Genomic DNA, 18,959 nt, shown 5'->3' with positions numbered 1-18,959 from the left:
CAGATCAGTATCAGAGTCAGAAACCAGCGGATTGCTTGTGGCCCCACAGTGATCCTCAGTCCTGAGTAACTGTCACTTACTACAGATGCTACAGGACACTCTGCACACAGCGCTCAGACCAACAGCACAACGATTCAAATGGCAGGGAGACATATACCTCTGTGGCCCTGATAACAAACAAAAAAAATACAATGCAACACACCTAAAGGGTAACATGACAACTCAATACTGCTCAAAAATAATAAAGTTTAATGAAACGCAGATGGAAACAAAATTTTTTTTACAGAGTCTGGGGGAGGGGGGAAAAAATCAATACACGTCTCAAACTACCATTAGTGTCTACAACATCCGATGACCTAATGGCTCATACATTCTGAGCAACATCCGGTGTGTGAGTGAGACTGGGCGTCCTTCAACCATTACAGTGATGAGGTGGGAAATGAGTCTCACTATAGTCTCTCTCTCTCATTCTGGGAACAATATCCTGTGGAACCAGTTTATTGACCATCAAAAGTGCAGATGTTTGCAGCACTCAAGCACAACAAGAGAAATCTGTCTGTAGACCTAACTTAAGGAATGTGTGCCAGTAGTTTTGTGGCTGTTTAGCAACTGGGTCATCTACATTAAAGCGACACAGACCTGATCAAGTGTTGCCTGGATCCAGATTAACTGCCCTGGATAACACCCTAGCGCCTGTATTAAAGTCAATCCTGCTTTCAGCAAAGGCTGATCTGTCTCCCTCTCCCCGTCTCTTTTGCTCCCATCTCAAGCTTAATCAAAGTGCAGGAAGGCAGCCCAAAGATTATCAGTGGGACTCCTGAGGACATGACCTGTTTTTTCCCCCCCTCATTTCTTGTTTAAGGGGCCGTTAGATTCCAGCCTGGTGCTGAGAGACTGCAGGCGCTTTTCTTTGACACAGTTTCGTGCTGATGTCGTGTGAAGCTTTACTCTACCTTGACTCTTGGGATCATCCAATGAGCCGGCGACATCCTCGCAGGAGGCATTGTCTGTTGAGATAAAGGGTGCAGTCATGCTACGGCTTCTTTTCACGCTGTTCTGAACAAATTTCGTCAACTAAATGCAATGAGGAAATTAACACAATGTATTTCCACAAACAGGCATCCTGACCTTTGACCTGAAGCCTGTGCTTGGCTCTACTGTGACTTGAACTAGGCAGGGTGAGGGTGGCACAATCAATGGCATTGGTGGAAAAGGCGAGTTCCTTCATGCGCTGCCCGCTGCGCCTGCTGCTGCCCGTCATGTTGGCATCTCCGGCTTCAGCCCCGTCTAGATTCTCACTGCTGCCCGCCCACTGAGCCTCAGGACCACCTGCCATTGCCATGGTCTGAAGCAGGTCATTCATAGCTAGGATGGATGGGTTGGCATGAAGAAAAAAAACTGAGATTAGACATTTTAATACATATAATCTTACCTCAAGTAATGGTTCAGGATTTATAGCCATTTTATCTTACAGAAGTCTCAATTTAATCCATCTAGACTTTAAAGGCAAACTAAAATCAGAGAAACTGGTCGCTAAAATATGCTTACGATGGAAGAACAACCTTGCAAAGATTTTTTTACAACATTTTTTTGTACACAGGACACTCATCTAGGTCCCTCTTGGAGACAAAGGCTAAGTTACCATTGGGAATGTGCCTAGAGACATTACAGGAAACAGACGTGGCCTCAAAGAATCCTTCAATAATCTAAAAGGATTCTGTAAAAGCAAAGGTGGCGGTTATCCCGCTGCTGCCCCAGCAGAGCAAATCAACTGACAAAATGGAAAATACATTAGCCAATCATGTTTAAGTTTCATATAAGAAAAGCACGTCTCATATTCATTATCTTAGCAAAGATGCGCTGTAATACTGTATCATGAATTGGCTGTGCTGAAACGAGAAGAGCACAGATCATGTGAGAAGTTGTGTCAGCACTGAGCCATTAGCAAAGCTGTAACGTTTTGAAACTGTGCACAGACAGAACTATAACTTCTCTCGGCTTTCATTTAGATGATAGCAATAAACATCTGTACAGAGGCTTTTCAAAATGGCTACCCAGTGCTGAGACTTGCTTCTCGAAGGACTCTGACAGGGCAGATCTAGACTATAATTATCAGTGGATATAAGTCAATATTCAATAATAAATTCATGCTATAGAATAACAGGTCCAAGCCTTTTAAAACTCAATGCACTTGCAGGCATACAGCATTATAATAATAATATTTTAAAAGCCAACAACATATCAACCAAAGTGCACGGTCGGTCACAGCCAGACACTTTTTGACATCCCTGACCGTCTCTATGCACTTTGATTACTGAGCCGACAGCGAAGAAGAAGCATGGAAACATGCAAAGCTGCTCTGAGCGACGGCGGTGGTGCTGTGCACACACACACACAAAAATAAATAAATCAGAGCGAGGCAAGCCCATGTCAGCAGAATAAGATCTGAAATGCAGCACGCTGACAGAGAAGAGAGAGAGACAGACGGAGGGAGAGAGACAGAATAAAGGCTCCATTTCAAGTCCTCCATGGTGAGTGCGAGCGATGATCAAGCACTTAGTGATTTTCTTTGTCATGCTGTAATCAAAGACGGGAGCACACATTTCTCAGGCGCATGAAAGGCAAACCCACAGTCTTTCCCGCTGTCTCACCTGAACACACACCCTCTCTCTCTCTCACACACACACACGGCCTTTCATTCAGCATACACAAACAAAATAAAACCACAAAGCACACAAGAAAGCTGCCCATTGCACATTACTGTAAGTGACCAAATGACATGGTTTTGGTCCAGAGGTGAAAATGAAACAAAAGAAAACAGAAAAAAATAAATCACCACTGTTCCTATAGTTTAGCCCTAACAAACACTAAAGTTAGTGTTAAGGTTGTGTTAATCATTCATCTGCAAATAGTGAGAGGAAAGTGAGTAAAGACTTGGAAGATACTCTACAGGAGAAAGTGGCGGCGGCAGACGTGGCGGCAGAAGTGATGGGATGGGTGGGGATTACTAGGAAAAAATTTTAAGGACAAGTCACTGATGTCACCAGGTATAGCAGAGCGGCAGGGGGATGGGATAAATTCTATAAAGAATTTAAAAATTGATCCTCTGGTAGGTCCTTTGCAGACATCTCTAAAACATGGATGATAAAACTCTGGAGTTTTAAACACTGAATTCTGCAGATGTGACTGAAAACTGAAGTCCCTCACCACCGCCACCCTGACATCAGTGACTGCTCCTCCTTTGTTTCTCCTAGCGCGACAAGAGGAGGGAGAGGAGGCAGATGAAGGCTAGCGTGGCAGCTAACAGAGATCTTACACATGGAGCGCCGGTAGATGGCCTTGGCCTTGTCTTTGTCCTTGGATCTGTTCCTCATGAAAGGCAACCTTTTTATAGCTGTCCGATCACAGCCAGAGACAGACAGGTAGGGAGGGAAGAGAGCGACAGAGTAAGACCAGGAGGGAGGTGAAGGAAAAGCAAAATAAAAGAAAGAAAAGAAGGGCAGAACAGAGGGATGTGGTTAATGTTGTCACAAACAGAACCAGGGGAGAGAGAGCTGAGCTCCTGGACACCTTAACTGGACAACAGACAACACTGCAACAGACACAACAACAACTATAATATATGACTTTAAAAACATGTGGATTATAATATTAGAGAGCCTATTAGATGGTTAGTCAAGTGTAAGGTATTTCAATCTATACAAATTCTCTCCATATTATTAAAAATATACACACACACATTATTGGATGCCCTTTGGATGGACTGAAATGCCTTCCACTGACTTTCTATATGTTCTGTATTTAAGGGCAGGCTTTTGTATAAAACTACATTGTGTAAACAATAGAAAAACAGACACACATTATGCAAAACACACACCGTCTCCTGCACACAATCAGCATCATCCGCACATTCTCATGTTAATGGTTTTGACCACTGTATATTACATTCTCAACTTATTTCCAGGCATTACATTCTGTACACAACACAACACATTCCACACCTAGATGAGACGACAAGATGAAAATTATTAAAGGGTGCAATCAGGAGAACAAGAAGGGGCAGGTTAACAGCAAAAAACAGCACTACAGTGTTTCCAGCAAAGACTTTCCCAAGAACCTCAAAGAATGAGAGGTTTATAGCTGCTGTTCCAGCACACTCGACTGTGTAATTTCTGTACTGTACGCAAGTGTTTTAGCAAATGTTACTACATGGTTGTTAAAGGCTACGTTCTCTTTGTCTTACCTCTTATCTTGTGTGTTGTGAAAAACAGATTCATTACACTAACTGACAACTTTGTGCTACATAGCAGAAATATGTGGCTTAGTTGTTTCTTGGTGATTACAGTTAATGTCAGTACAACTGAAAACAACCAACCAAGCCAGGTCGCGATAACCAGGCAACGCATTGCACCTTTTAATATCTACGATGCTATGATACAGGACGTTTCTTATTTACGAGTGAGCTGAACAGATCGACAGGTTACCTGAGAGCAAAGCATCTTGGGATTAGATTTTTTTTTTCTCCAATATTTAAACCATGAGGTGCACTTGATTCAGCTCGACCTTGAGCGAGTATGCTGGCAACATATATGTAGTCCAAATTATTCTGCAAATTCCAAGATATTAAATCTTACAGCTTAGCAAATGACAATGACTCCAGTGACACGAAGCGAAAGTGTTAAAGCGACTTTTCTTCAGAAATGGTGGACATGCCAGTAACTACATAAAATAGTACTATTCTTCAGTGATTGAGTTTAATAGCATTGGTAGCAGCTGACTGAGTGCACCTCAATTTGTTTCAAACACAAGAAATGCTTCTGCATCTTTAACCGGGTCTGAGGTCAAGAGTCAGCCTGCACAGCTCAGCCGTAATGTCTACGACAGCTGAGTGATATGGACAATGGACTCACAAAAACATGCCCTGAAAGACGTGACAGTCGGGTCACAAACCCCTCCCACCCTCCCCATCCGCAGCATACCATTGGAGGAACCCTGCACTTGGGCATGAGACTGCTGCCCTCTCCTCCCTTTGCAGAGAGATATAAAGAAGCAAAGGAGCAGTTAGGAGGGAAGACCCATTCAGTCACTCAGGCATACAAAGCCACACTCACAAAGTAGGCCATTATGTGTCAGTGAAGAAAGTTCAGCATCAAATTAAAGCTGTTAGCAAATGTTTCACTAATTCTGTGTGTACTACAAAACAGTATTTTAAGAGTTTCCCTTCTCTTTGTAACAAAAAAATATTGTGAACACATTAAAAGAAGTTCCTTCAGTGATGGTTGAAACTATAACTGTGCAATCTTGTGTGTGTTTGGTTCTTTCAGACTCACTGCTGCTCATGTGTGAGAGCGTGTCATCTAGCGAGTTGGTGCCCGAGCCTATGGATGAGCTGTCCTGGCTGTCCTGGGGAAACATCAGAAAACTGTCTCCAAACTCTGATCGAGATGGAGTCAGTGTGAGAGACCGGATCCTGTCCCGGCTCTTCGGCTTGATCAGCTTCTTCATCTTTAGAGTAATCCAGTTGCCGCGCCTGTAAAGCAGAGATGAGACAGACACTCAATAACAGACGAACAAAAGGAAATAGAATTTTAAAAAAATCAATACATAATCATATAAAGGATATATAAGGCTAGATGCATTTGAAATTTTATTTTAGGCCAAAAGCCCAAATGACTATCAGGGTTAAGAAAAAAAAAATTTCACTATACAGCTGTATGATGCTCTGCAGGTAATAAATATTTGATGCACTCCCTTCCTGATGCTGCACTGCTTTTCCATCTCAAAATACAAGACAGCATGTATGCAGAACTTTACCAATTTGACTCAATTTTATGTCATTTAAAGGAAACAAATTATGCACCTGCGTGGAGGTGAAGGGTCATAGAACTTGTACTGGTCCATGATCTTCTCCTCCAACTTCTCCTTCTGCCTCCTCAGCTCATTCAGCTTATCTCTGAAGGTTGGACGACGAGAAGATAAAAGCACAGTAAAAGCAGACAAGAATGCATACACTCTAAACATAAAGGCAGCATATTTGCATTTACAAGCACAGATACATGGTTCTGGCATATTTCTTTGTGAGTTTTACATGTATTGTCTTTGCTCTACGTGGAACAGGTCCTTGCTCTCCATGGTCTGCTCCAGCAGTGTGCGATTTTGTAACATCAAAGTCTGGATTTGGTCCAACAGGTGACGGTTCTCTTCCTCCAAGTTTCCCTTCAGCTGGCTCAACAACTAACACAAACATAGACAGATACATTCATATTTGGCTTTAGAAGCAGTGTTTTGAAATATGATACATTAAAAAGGTAGACACCATGAGAAAACCTGAAGGGAAGAGAAGAGAGACTCATTACCTCACACTGGTTGGTTAGCTTGGTGGAGGTGATGTCCAGCTGCTGGTACTGCTCCTTCAGTTTAGAAAACTCAGCCTCCAGCTTGGTTTGGTCCAGCTTTGCACTGTTCAACTGGCTCTTTAGGTTTTTATGGTCCAACTGGAGATTTTCATTGTCCTTCAAGAGCTGACGATAGGTGCTATTCAACCTGAGGAGAGAGAAAATCGACTCCTTGGTATACCGGCCTCATTGATTTAATTCAGTCCCTTTGATGAATTAGTGCTAATGTGAGCATAATGTTTAAGGTTATGGAAAAAAGGTTGAGCTGACCTATCATTTTCCTCTTTGAGCAGTTTGTACTGGTCAGCTGTAGCTTGGTGGGTCTGATTCTCCAGGGCCATCTTTTCCTGCTGCTCCTTCAGATTCTTCTCCAGCTCCTCCAGCTCCCCCTTTCTCTGCAAGAGCTGTTTGTACCTACATACGCAAACAGACACACACCTTAACACTTATGTCGTTAGGTCCAGGACCATATTTCCTTGCAAAAGGCGGCCAAACTACAAACTAAAGTCACAAATGAGACTTAAGCTGCAATTAGACTTGAGCATGTGCCCATCCCAAGCTCCTAAACCACATCTCACTTGTCCTCCAAGTCCCTGTGCTGCTGTTCCAGGCTCTTGTGGGAGGTCTTCAGCCCACCGTGCTTGCCGATCAGCGCTTCATATTCGGCTGCCTGCCTCTCGTGGAGCGCTGCCAGCTTCTCGTGATCGCGCAGCAGCAGTTCATAGGTAGCTCTCAGCTCCTCTTTCTCCCTCAGCGCTCCTTCACGCTCTCCTTCCACACTGCTCTGCTGGGTCTGCAGCTGGGCGTTCTGGGCCATCAGGGATGCGCTCTGTGAGCTCAGAGTTGAGTTTTCCACCTAAAAAGAGGACAAAGGCAGAGGGAGAAAAGGACATATTACGCAAAGAGGTGATAAGAGTGATGTGTGGCGTGTGAATAAGAACAGCATTAAGCCCCTTAAATCAAACATCAAAGAACTTGGAAGCAGTAGCTGATGGGGCTTTGGTCTGTAGGGGGCACTCTTCCCTCAACCTGCTCTCCTGCTTCAAAATACTACAAAACATCAGCATGAAAGCTGTTTCTTTACATGTTTTCCTTTATGATCACAGCAGCACCCAGTTCTCAAATCCCTCTACAGACATGACTACTGTGTTTATTCACACTATGAACACACACACACACACACACACACACACACACACACACACGGAGTCCTGGTGTTGCTACAATTTCTACCTTTTTTTAAAAAACTCTTAACTACCTCTAGCCCACCCCACATACAAATGTCCTCAAACAGTGCCCAATTCAAAGCAACACATGCAAACAGAGAAATAGCTACTGTGTAAATCCCTCCACCCTTAAGAAGGGTTTGAATTACTGCCAAACAGGGAGGACAAGTGTAAATCCAGAGCAGAGAGCTAAGCAGCCGGGCAAGGCAACAGTGCAAACAGGGCAGTACACAGTGGAGGCTATAAAGGCACGATGCAGTGCCATCCAAGTCAGAACGGCTAACAAAGCTCTGTTGCCTACTATATGCATGGTTGCCAGCTTTCTGCAAAGTCAATTGCTACAGAACCCAAACTCTCTGTTCTCAAGAACTGAGTAGAGAGCTTCATGGAAAGGGTTTTAATGGCATAGCAGCTGCATTCAAGCCTTACTTCACCAGACAGAAAAAATGGTTGGATGCAGTGGTGCAAAGCACTCCACCATTGGACTATAGAGCAGTGCAGGCGTGTTCTCAGGAGTGATGAATCACGATTCTCAGTCTGGCAATCCGATGGATGAGTTTGGCGGTTGCCAGAAGAACGGTACTTGCCTGACTGCACTGAGACAAGTATAAAGTTTGGGTGATGCGGGATTTTGGTGTAGGGCTGTTCTTTGGGAGCTGGGCCCAGCCCTTTAGTTTCAGTGAAAGAAACTCTTAACGTTTCAGCATACAAAGACTTTTTGGACAATTTCATCCTCCTAACTTTGAGGTAACAGTTTGGGGACGGCCCCATCCTGTTCCAACATGTATCATTCTCTGACTTCACAAATGCGCTTCTGGAAGAAGTGTGAAAAATTCCCCATAAACACACACCAAGCTGTGAGAGGTGTGACGGGATTACCTGTAGTTTGGCATTCTGCGTCTGTAGCGTTGTATTGTTCTCCTGTAAAGAGGCCGTCTGCCTCTGCACAGCCACTATCTGAGCCTGCAGGTTGGAGTTTTGGGTTTCCAGTTGTTTGAGTTGGCTCCTCAGGGCCACCTTCTCAGCCTGCAGAGTAGCATTCTGGGAAGACGACACATGATATTAGACAGGAAAATATAGAACCAAAATTCACACCATAATTCATTCCTGACAGTATCTAAACTTACATTCCTCTCCACTTCAATGAGTCTGTCTTTGACTTTCAGCAGTTCTCTGGTTGCTTCATGGCTTTCTTTCTCCCATTTACTGACAGCCTGAGGGTCTTCCCCCACTTTAGGGGGCGAGCTCTGCACCATCCTCTCCTCCTCCTCTCTCTGCCGGAGCGCCTCGTAGTTTTTCTTCACCTGGGGATGAAAATAGTAAGTCAACAAAATTAAACATTTCAATTCCAGCGACCGCCTGTTCATGGCTCATGTTTTTTCACAGCTTTGGATTAGATTTGTGTCAGCAGGTTCAAAATACAAACACCTCCCTGAAGGAAAGCAGACATCTCCTATAGCACATCAGCCCTTATAAATAGATAAAGTGCAGACAGAAACGAAGAGTGGATAAAATAAATAATGCATCGGCCTTGACAAGTCTTCGATGTTTTCATTGTTTCTAGCGTTTGAGTGTACGAGAAAGATGCTGGGACACGCTGATCTCAAGTGGACAAGCAAGCATATTCAAGTTTTTAATAATGGGGTTTTCTTTAATGTGGCAATGCTAAACATCTGTAAATGAACAAGTTTTATATTAAAGTATTTTTTTTTAAAAAGGAGCCAGTTGACATGGTTCAGGCATCTAGTTAGGATGCCAGATGGGAGGCCTCAAGAGACAGAACAGGCTGGGGAGTTCGGGAATGCTTTGGGATTGCCCAGAAAGAACTAGAGTGTGGCTGGAGAGAATGACATCTGGAATAGTCTCGTCAACCTGCTGCCAGCACAACTCCACTTTAGATAAGCAGAAGACGGCAGACTCACAGATACAAATCCATATTTTTAAAAAATTCATTGGTTGTGTTACAAACCGTTTTCAGCTCCTGGCGAAGCTGCTGGTTAAGGTTGGAGGACTCCTGCAGTCTTGCCTCAAGTGCAGCAATTTTCTCCTCTTTGATCTCCAGAGTTGATTTCAGGGTCGACTCCAGTTTGGTTTCCAGGAGCTTAAACCTGACGATAAAGGTTCAGGTCAGTCCAGACGAGTGTTTGTTTTTGCAAAGTGAGTTTGTGAAAGAAACGCTGTTTAAAATCAAAGCATGTCATTTACACCTCACCAGACTTGATTCATTTTAAGCCTTAACTTTAGTGATTGTGCTTTGTAATAATTCTGATTCCAAGCAAGCTGACAGGCTTCTCATACGAGCTGAATCTGAGGATGGTTTAGCTTTTGTGTGCAGATATAATATTCACCTGTCGTCTGAGCTCTCGTCATGCAGGAGCCTCTCTTTGTTCAGTCCAATCTTTTCCAACTCATGGGTCAGTTTCTCAAGATCATTGGTCATCTGCTGAGTCCGCAGCTTCTCACTCACAAGCTCCTAAACACACAATTACATGCTTTTGAATTCCATATTAGCAACAGACATATTATTAAAAATAACCCAATCAAATTGGTTGCAAGGTTTATTAAAAGGGATATAAAAACAAATTTTTAATCACAAATTCTTAATTCTATCAATATTTGTTTCAATACACAATGAATGGTCTCTACAATATATAAATCAAGAGGTTTGATATGTTTTGAGATGTCTGATAGTCTAACAGCTATTTTTACCTCTCTGAGCGTGACAAGGGTCTTCTTATCGATCGTGGCCTGTTTGACCAGCTCCTTTTTCTCCCTTTCCAGGTCCTTGACTCTCGTACAGGAGTCCCTGAAAAAGATCATCTCCTTGCCCATTGTCCGATTTTCCTTCTCCAGGGTAGTGATGCGCTGGTTGCTATCATCCAGCTTTGAGTCGCGGATCTCAGCCTGCTGCCTCAGTCGCTTGTTCTCCTTTTCCAGGAGCTTTTTGTCTTTCTCTAGCTGGGAGCTTTCCAACTCCAGAGCCTTGTTCTGGAGGAGAAACGAATGTAATGGATTTGGGATTACTCTTTGTCTAAATGCCTTGTTTGGCTGAACTTGGACAAAGATTTGCTCAAAAGGCCAAAAATGTATACGACAAATAATCTGGGTTAATCCAACTCAGCTGGGAATCGCGCTATAATTTCAAAATAAACTAAAAAGAATCAGAGCGGCAGTACAATGCTCCTTAAGCACCAGATCATTTTTCACTTTGATTTATTTAGGAGAATTCAGTCTGCTGAAACTACATTTTTTGAGCCAGTGTGACTGACCCCATTAATCAATGCCAACAAAAGTAACAGACGCCTAAAGCTGTCCCACTAGTTGCCATATATTTGAGCTGGACAAATAACTGCAAGTTCCTCAAAATACCTTTAATTCTTTCATTTTCAGTCCATTTCCACATTTAAGCATTACCTACCTCCTGCTCCAGCTGCTCGAGACGTTTACTGGAGATCTTGAGCTCCTCCAGGTTACGCTGGAGGGACTGATTCTCAGACTCCACCTCTTGCAGCTCTGCCTCCAACTGCTGGATCTTCTTGCTGCTGTTCTCTAAAGCCTTCTGCAGGCGCTGGTTCTCAGTATCTAGGCCCTGGTAGCTCACCTGGGAGAGGAATAGCCAGATTAGGAAATTCAAATCATCTATGAACTAGTTGTGCTTCTCCCTGAAGACAACTATATGTCAGATCCCCAGTAACAGCATTCAGTGATAATAAATTACAAAACTAAAACGGATTCTTCACATTCTTAAATAAACATCATCTTCGTTTGTGCCGAGATGGCCACTAATCTTCATTTGCATATATCTGCTTTATTTCTCAAAGAAATTTATTCCCACAGTTACATCTCACTGCTCTTCAATCACATATGTACCCGCTGTATGACCTGTATTACCTCTAATCTCTCAGTCTTCTTAGACGAGGCTTTGAGCAGCTCCAGACTGCGTTTCAGTTGGCTCTTCTCGCTCTCCAGCTCCCTGTTCTCGGCCTCCAGCTGAGCAGCCTTAGCCCCCGCCGAGCGGAGACTCTCAGCTGAGCGTCGAAGCTCCAGGTTCTCCTGCTCCAGTTGAGTGTTTTCTTTTTCCAAAGCCTCCAGCTGGAAGGCCATGTTTTTCAGGGTGTCCAGCTTCTTCTTGAGGCGGCGGCCTTCTGCCTCAAGCTCACTATTCTCCTTCTCCAAAGAAGCCACCTAAACACACACAGGAAACAAAGATGAGAAGCAAAGCATTTGGCAATACCACCAAATTCTTTTCATCTTACTCCAACAATTGCTTCCAAAAAAAAAAAAAAAAAAAAAAAAAAATCTGAATGTGAGATAAGATAAGAGGATGAAAACTTGCAGACACTGTCACAAAATGCACCTGACCTTTTCACAGGTGATTCCAAGACTGGCAACTTTCTTCTGCAGGCTCTCGTTTTCCCTTTCCAACTTCTGTATCTGAATTTCCAGCTCTTCTGCTCTCTCTCCTTTCTCCTTCATAACTTCAAGCTCTTTGCCTGCAAAAATAGATGTTTAACAACAACTAGAATGTTTATCCATAACATTTTTATAGCACATGAGGAAAGATGAGGGGGGAAAAAAAAAAACAAAAAAAAAAACCTACCATTACTAACTTGCTGTAATGAACCATAAAAAAATAATAAACATGTCACTTACGCAGCTGTTTCCTTTCAAACTCCATCTTATTTAGTTTGGCAGTTGTCTCACAGATCGACTCGTGGAGAATGCGGTTCTCTTTTTCCACATCCTTGACCCGGGCCTCGGCACCCACCTGGCAGCGCTGACGCAGAGACGACACGGTTTGGCTCAGGTGCTTGTTCTCCTGTTCGAGACCCTTCATCTGGAGAGCACATATCAGTTTTATTGAAGGCTAACAGACAACTTTAAGATAAATTATTTACTTTTGGGTGAATTCTATGCTTAGTGACCATTTTTGCAACAACTATCTTGGCTGCATGAGCCAGTGCTGGAGAAAGACTTTCATTTAGTTTCTTTTAGTCTAGTTAGATAAACTCATTAAAATTCAATTGACATCAAGAAAGAAAACTAATGATGTGTTAAAAAAAAAAAAAAAAAAAAAACCAAAAAAACCAAAAAAAAACAGAAACTTATTAGGAGTATGCAAAGCTGTTCATGTATTTTGGAACATCACATTAGCCACATCTCATTATGTTCCCAGCCAAGTGCATAGATTTTGCTGCAGTAATCCCAGTGTTCTCTCTGTGTAGCTAATCAAGGCCGGATTTTACAAATCAGACACTTAAACTAATCAAAGGTGTCAGATTTAGGTCTAACGGCTGCAAAGTCCCTGCAGACGGGCAGCGAGCTAGTGCATCTGGGCGACAGAGTGCCAGAAATCTGTTCAGTCAATAAAACATTAGTGGAGTTTCCACTAAACAGTTTTTTGGAGCCAAACGCAAATCAATTACACAAAGATTGCTTTCAAGAAAACTAGAGACTTCAGTAAATTACACAGCCGTGTAGTAGTCGTGTTGTTTTAATGAAATTTCCAGGAATGAGAGTCAGTAACGGTTTTGTGGAGAGCACAGCGTCTATGTCAGAGCCCCATTTGTATTAATGTGTCTGAGACTGTCCAATAAACTGGAATGTTAATTACATTTTAAAGGCACAAAAATATTACGCAATTGGTTTTCAGAAAAGCTGCTCTCTAAATCAGTCAGTGAAGTATCATTCTTGAAAAGAGGCGCAAGGGGAGAGATTTAAATCAAAGTCAGGGCTAGCTTTCCAAAGCTAATTAGCTTTTTACCAAAAACTTTCCACTCCAGGTTATTATTTTTTAGAAAAATATATTTTTGATATTTTAGGCACATTCACAACTGAGTAGGATGTGACCACTCCAAAATATATTTGGATTACTGACTTCTAAAAATTGTGCATATTATTTTTTACTGATGACGTGTCATTTCCTGTAAGCGTGTGCGTACCTGTCTCTCTGAGTTTTCTCTGAGGGTTTCCAGAGTCTTCTCCAGCAAAGCCTTCTCCTTCATCAGGTCAGTACTGAGAGATTCGGCACTGCGGAGCGACTCTCTGTCTGCTGTCAGTTCGCTCTCCAACGACTCCAACTGCAAACAATAATTAAAGCAAGTTTGCGATTTTTGTTCTTGGGAGTTTTTCTTATTCTGTTACAGAATAAGAAAAAGATGCACAGGAGATGGTCTTGCAGCATCAATTGTGTGGACGACATATCATAGTCACAAAGATGGCAATGCAGTTATTAATCTGTAACAAATGCTGAATACGTCACCTCATTCTGTCACTAATCTGCAGAGAGACACATAGAAGCAGCTGTTCACACATTAAAAGTAAATATTACTGTGGCTCGACTCTTCCAGCAGCTGCATTCACATTTTAATGTGCTCTGGCTCCTCAAGCCACTCAGAAATCTAACTCTGAATTTTCTCTTTGTGAGAGACGAACACAATTTCAAGCCTTTTATTCAACGGCCACAGAGAGAGGCTTATGTTTCTGAAAATAGCTGAGAGACTTCTCTTAGCAAGGGGCACTGGTGTGTCAAACACTGGAAAAGAAAAGGCAATGCAGGGCTCCCCGGATTTATAGGTTTGCTTTCAACCTCCCATCCACCCCTTTCTATACCCTCTCTCCTCCTTTCTGTCCATTTCCTACTGAGGGAAAAGGTCTAGAGTCAAGTACCAGGATGATATATTTTAGAGGAACTTGGTGCAATATGCTAATCTGATAAAGGACATAAATTTTAGCCTCAAAAAACGATGTAGAGCTGCAAATCTATACTAGAACACACACAGAATACCCACTTTATTTCAGTCATAGAAATGAACAGTGAACAGGACCTACATGTGAAACTATATATCCAGTTTTTATTGGGGAGGACTTGGGGTACAGGCAGGCATTTCTCCTTCGAATAACATAATCGGAAGCATAGTTGTCTGCGTAACTTTATTGAGTCATTCGACAAACATCAGATATGTTTAATCCAAACAGAAAACAGGAATTTACTTTCAGCTAGTTCCCAGAGAGAACAATAATAAAATATGACGTCAATTCTTACTTTCTTGCTCAGCTTCTGGTTTTCCTGGTTAGCTTTGACCAGTTTTGTCACAGTGTCCTGACTGGCCGCTGCTCTGAGTTCCTCAACCGTCTTCAGCAGGGTCTGGTTGTCTTTCTCCAGCTTTAGCAGACGGCTTGACGTTAGCTCATTCACCTCCTCCCCCAGAGACTTCTGAGGGGCTGAAAAATATGGATTACAAATAGCAAATGTTAACAACTAAATCCAAAGAATTCTGTTTTGATTTTTGATTAGTTCGTTACCAGGCCTCTGGAGAACTTCAGTACATGTTGAGGAGCTAATTTAGCCATTTAAATCAGCTGTGTTGATTCGAGGACATCTAAAACCTGCAGGGGCACCGGCCCTCGTGGACTGAGATTGCCCACCCCTGCACTATGGTATAACTTTACAGGTCTTAAAGCCTTTAAAGTGCCATTTTAACAAACAAACTCCCACACAAAGTCTTTATCCAGATCCCTGTCTTGTTAAACCTCTTAACCACTCTTATAATCCAAACGCACTGCTGATCTTTCAGGAGCGCTTGAATATTACTTACAGGTCTTAACCAAGTGGAAAGAAAACCCAGTGGAAGCTGACAAATGCACAAGGGCCATAGAGAAGACACCAGGATTAAGAGCCAATGACCACAGTCTGATCTGTCGGGCCATCTGAACCCTTAATCTTGGTGAACTCAGGTGACTGTCAGCAGCATTTTAACTCAACATGCTATTTTTCGACTTTTCAACTCCGTGGCTCTCCTCTAACCTTCTGTTAGCTCTGGTGTCTTTGATAATTGTTCCAGCTCCCATCCAAGGTGCAGGGATTCATCCATGCTCTGTTTCTGGGCCATCTCAAGCACAAGGTTCTCCTCTAACAGCTCCTTCATTCGCTTACGGTCCATGTCCCGCTCCTGGGTCATTGGGGATATAACAAAAGTTTTCATCACTATTTGTACTTTCCAAATAGTACCGATACTGAAACACCGAATTAAAAAACGTATCATCATACCATCTCCAGGTCGTGGATCTTTGATTTGATCTGTAGATTCTCCTTCTCCAGGAGATGTAATTTGTCGGACCGGGTCCTGCTAGCATCTAGCTGCTCCTCCAGCATCGTCTTAGTCTCCAGCAGAATCTGGTTGTCCTCCTTCAGCTCCTACAGAAAAGCCAGCAGGTAATAAAAGGTGAACAACAAAACTACAACTTGGACATGTGCTCTCTTTAAACAAAAACGTAAGATTTAAATTAATATATTGCATAGACTGGGCTTACACAGTTTTACATATGCATGAATCTTTATATATGTGAATGGCACAAAATATTCATCTAGAAAAGTGTTTTCTGTTAGATTTATAGTTTTTATTCAAGAGAGCACTAACAATAGTTCAATTTCTAATTCAAACATCAATACTTATTTTTTAAAAACTAGCAGTTTGCAGTGAACACAGATATTGCAGTATAGATAATAAGATGGGTCTCATACTGGTTGCATAATATCACAACACTGCCAACATAAACTAGAGTTATTAATATTTGGCTACGAGATCATGTTTGATCTGTATGTGCAGCCCTGTACCTCAACTCTGGCCTTGTAAAACTCGATGTCATGAAGTCTCTCCTTGTATCGGCTCAGCTCGCTCTCCAGCTTGTCCACGCGTATCGCTTTCTCTCGGAGCGAATCCAGCTCGTCACGATAGGCCCGAGCCGACCGAGCATCTGACAGCAGCTGATAGCTCTGAGGGAGTTGGCAAACAAATGTACAGCATGATAATGTGGATTCATGAAACAAAGAGCAACTGACAAAGAATTTCATGGACAAAGATGCAAACAACCAAAACATGCATTAAAGAAAAAAAACAACAACAACAACAACACTCAGTGAATCTGGAATCTTGTAAAAATATAAGCTATTAGCAACTTTAGCAAGTTTCTTCTGCTACATAAACAGATCAGGCCAGAATGAACTCGCCCCACAAACACCTCTGGAACCACAAGAATTACCCTCATGCACCTTGTTTACTGCAGTTCACCAGTCAGCCTGTCGCCCACTCCCTATCAAAAGCCATGTGAGGCTGCTGCTTCACTAAAGATAGCTCCAATAGCCTGTAATGAGCTAAGTCACCTGCTGACTGATTAAATCCTGGCAGAGCTGCACAAACAGAGGACTTAGAGGCACAAGGAGCAGGTGGAGGGGACATGTAGTCACATGAATGTTTGTGTGTTTGTGTGCATGTAGGTGCACAAGCATGGACATCAGTGGAGACGTTACCTCTTGCTGAAGTCTCTTGAGCTCGACCTCCATGTTCTCAAGCTCCTGCCTGGTGTCCAAAAGCTGCTCACTCTTCTCCTCTCTGCAAACAAATGAGAAAGGTTAGCAATGGGAAAAAGGTTAGAAACATTAAGCTTTACACTGAAAAATCCCATGCCAAAGGGTTTTTGTACTTTTTGTTTTTAAGTGTGGATTCCTATGTATATCAGTTCTCGGGATGCACAAGAACATTCCCTTAGGGCTGTTTCGACTTCAAAGCTTTCAGCTACAGTTAATCATTTACAGGTGGAGCACAGAAATGAATATATGAACAAAATAAATGATCAGAAAAGTAGTTTCAGTAGGTAGACAGAATGTCAAACTTCTTTTATATTGTGGGCCACATGCAGCCTACTTTGATCTTAAGTGGGTTGGATCAGTAAAACTCCCTCTGTGTCAGTGTAAAGAAGTTTAACTACACATTTAATACCTGAAACACCTAAGTTAATACAACACTAAGTTCCAGTTTTTCTACATGATAAAGAAATGCTGCTGTAGTGAATGAAAGAAAGCATGACTTTACACATAAAGTTCTAGAAGCTATTTGCCCATACTGTCGTGTAATTATTAAAACAGGAAGTCTGTTAATTCACAGAAAAGGTTTAACCCCAAAAAATGTTTTTGGTGTCCTATGAAGGGCCATGGGAGAGCTCTTCATCAGTAGGAAGAGTTGTAAAATAATATGAAAATACAGTTAAAAGTCCAAAATTTGTGCCCTGTTTTAATTTTCAACGCTGCCTATCGGACTGCAGCCTTTGCCGGGCTGATCTTGGATTATGTTTGATACCCTTTAGTTTACGTAATTTGAGAAGCTTCAAGAAGTTATAAGTATTCAGCAACAGGCAGCAGGAATGTAAACCGAGTTTCAGCAGTTAGATCTCTTAAAACCACTGTCAGCTACTTGAAGGCCCCGATCTGTTTCACGTGCTAGTTATGCTCAAATTCCAGCTTTGATTGTTTTTGTCTGAGAAGCTTCTTTGCAATCAGCAGTTATGTAGTCTTTAAAAAAAAAAAAAAAAATACAAATCTTTTGATGCTCTTAAATCTTTGTGTGACATGTGTCATAGTGAGTAATATGAATCAGTTAGGTATTCAGTCCAATGTATGACTGTGCCACATTTTAGGAAATGCCTCCCAGGCATTCTTGTAACGTTGTGTCCATGAGAAAGGGAAGAATAACCCAAAATTAGGTTTTCAGTTGTGCCGTTACTGGGACAGACGCATAAAAATATCCTATCGTGCCTGGTGTGTATGACCTGTAGCTGTCAGGAGCGTCTTTCCTGCGTCTTGCCCTAAATTTGGTGAGTAATAAACAAACCGATTCTGCTTGACAGCACATTTTGAATAACAGCCAAAGGAAAACAGTCACAGACAAATGAAAAACAGAGTTCAAGAGATTGCATGTCAATCTTTCCCTGAGACTAAAACCCCTGGTGCACTTTGGAGCCAAAAAATAAAAAGAGTGACATAAAAACTGGGATGGAAACTACAGAATTCAATTCATTACTCTTTTTTCGCATCAACAGTTGGGTCGATCTACTATCCAAGACTGTTCTGTAACATTTATTTCAATGACAGTGAAGTAGGGCAGCCTGACATTTGCTGTCTGTGTTGCAAATTCTCCCAGCTCCTTCCACAGAGGGTAGCTTTGAAGGAAAATAACTGCATTCCTGAGATGCTGCTCTCTGTGTGCATGTGTTTGCATGAATCCGCTCCACTGAACATTTGATGGACTATTTGATTACTGCTCTCTGGAGTCTCTGTCCATCTGAATAATAAAAAGCATCCTTTAATTCAGGCATTCTCGTTCACCTTCTTTCTTCCAAGGTTCACGTTATTCTGTTTTCATTTCATCAATTAACTCCCTGCCAAAAATCAAACACCTGTCAACACCACCCACGGAGATAGTTTTGGACTCTCATTGTGAATGCATCGCAGTCTGGTGCTTATTTGACTGGTTTAACACGCCATGCATGCACAGACAAACAG

The 18,959-nt window shown here is 42.2% G+C and overlaps 1 protein-coding gene across 7 annotated transcripts in view; it reads right to left on the bottom strand.

Moving 5' to 3' along the window:
- Positions 1-18,959, bottom strand: part of ccdc88ab (coiled-coil domain containing 88Ab) — a 63,819-nt gene that overhangs the window by 5,464 nt on the left and 39,396 nt on the right. For 4 of the 7 annotated variants that reach the window (XR_014280452.1, XR_014280453.1, XM_082557055.1 and 1 more), the window contains 25 exons: positions 16,932-17,013; positions 16,239-16,397; positions 15,672-15,818; positions 15,429-15,573; positions 14,667-14,845; positions 13,564-13,701; positions 12,275-12,458; positions 11,984-12,114; positions 11,513-11,806; positions 11,040-11,222; positions 10,331-10,609; positions 9,970-10,094; positions 9,591-9,729; positions 8,749-8,925; positions 8,501-8,662; positions 6,974-7,251; positions 6,666-6,809; positions 6,357-6,543; positions 6,089-6,234; positions 5,861-5,953; positions 5,331-5,530; positions 3,317-3,394; positions 1,129-1,365; positions 954-1,007; positions 81-167 (listed from right to left, as the gene is read on the bottom strand). Coding sequence is in view for 5 of the 7 variants with exons in the window: in XM_082557055.1 (XP_082413181.1) it covers positions 81-167; positions 954-1,007; positions 1,129-1,365; positions 3,317-3,394; positions 5,331-5,530; positions 5,861-5,953; positions 6,089-6,234; positions 6,357-6,543; positions 6,666-6,809; positions 6,974-7,251; positions 8,501-8,662; positions 8,749-8,925; positions 9,591-9,729; positions 9,970-10,094; positions 10,331-10,609; positions 11,040-11,222; positions 11,513-11,806; positions 11,984-12,114; positions 12,275-12,458; positions 13,564-13,701; positions 14,667-14,845; positions 15,429-15,573; positions 15,672-15,818; positions 16,239-16,397; positions 16,932-17,013 (4,028 nt within the window). In the remaining 2 variants the exon portion in view is untranslated. The remainder of the gene's footprint in view (positions 1-80; positions 168-953; positions 1,008-1,128; positions 1,366-3,316; positions 3,395-5,330; positions 5,531-5,860; positions 5,954-6,088; positions 6,235-6,356; positions 6,544-6,665; positions 6,810-6,973; positions 7,252-8,500; positions 8,663-8,748; positions 8,926-9,590; positions 9,730-9,969; positions 10,095-10,330; positions 10,610-11,039; positions 11,223-11,512; positions 11,807-11,983; positions 12,115-12,274; positions 12,459-13,563; positions 13,702-14,666; positions 14,846-15,428; positions 15,574-15,671; positions 15,819-16,238; positions 16,398-16,931; positions 17,014-18,959) is intronic. The other 3 variants (XM_082557058.1, XM_082557059.1, XM_082557057.1) reach the window with 2 other exon arrangements.

This window comes from Aulonocara stuartgranti, assembly GCF_965226115.1.
Source record: "Aulonocara stuartgranti genome assembly, chromosome: 13".
In the NCBI taxonomy this organism is placed as follows: Eukaryota; Metazoa; Chordata; class Actinopteri; order Cichliformes; family Cichlidae; genus Aulonocara; species Aulonocara stuartgranti.
The sequence above is the reverse complement of the archived record's forward strand: the minus strand, read 5'-3'. Positions and strand labels throughout refer to the sequence as shown.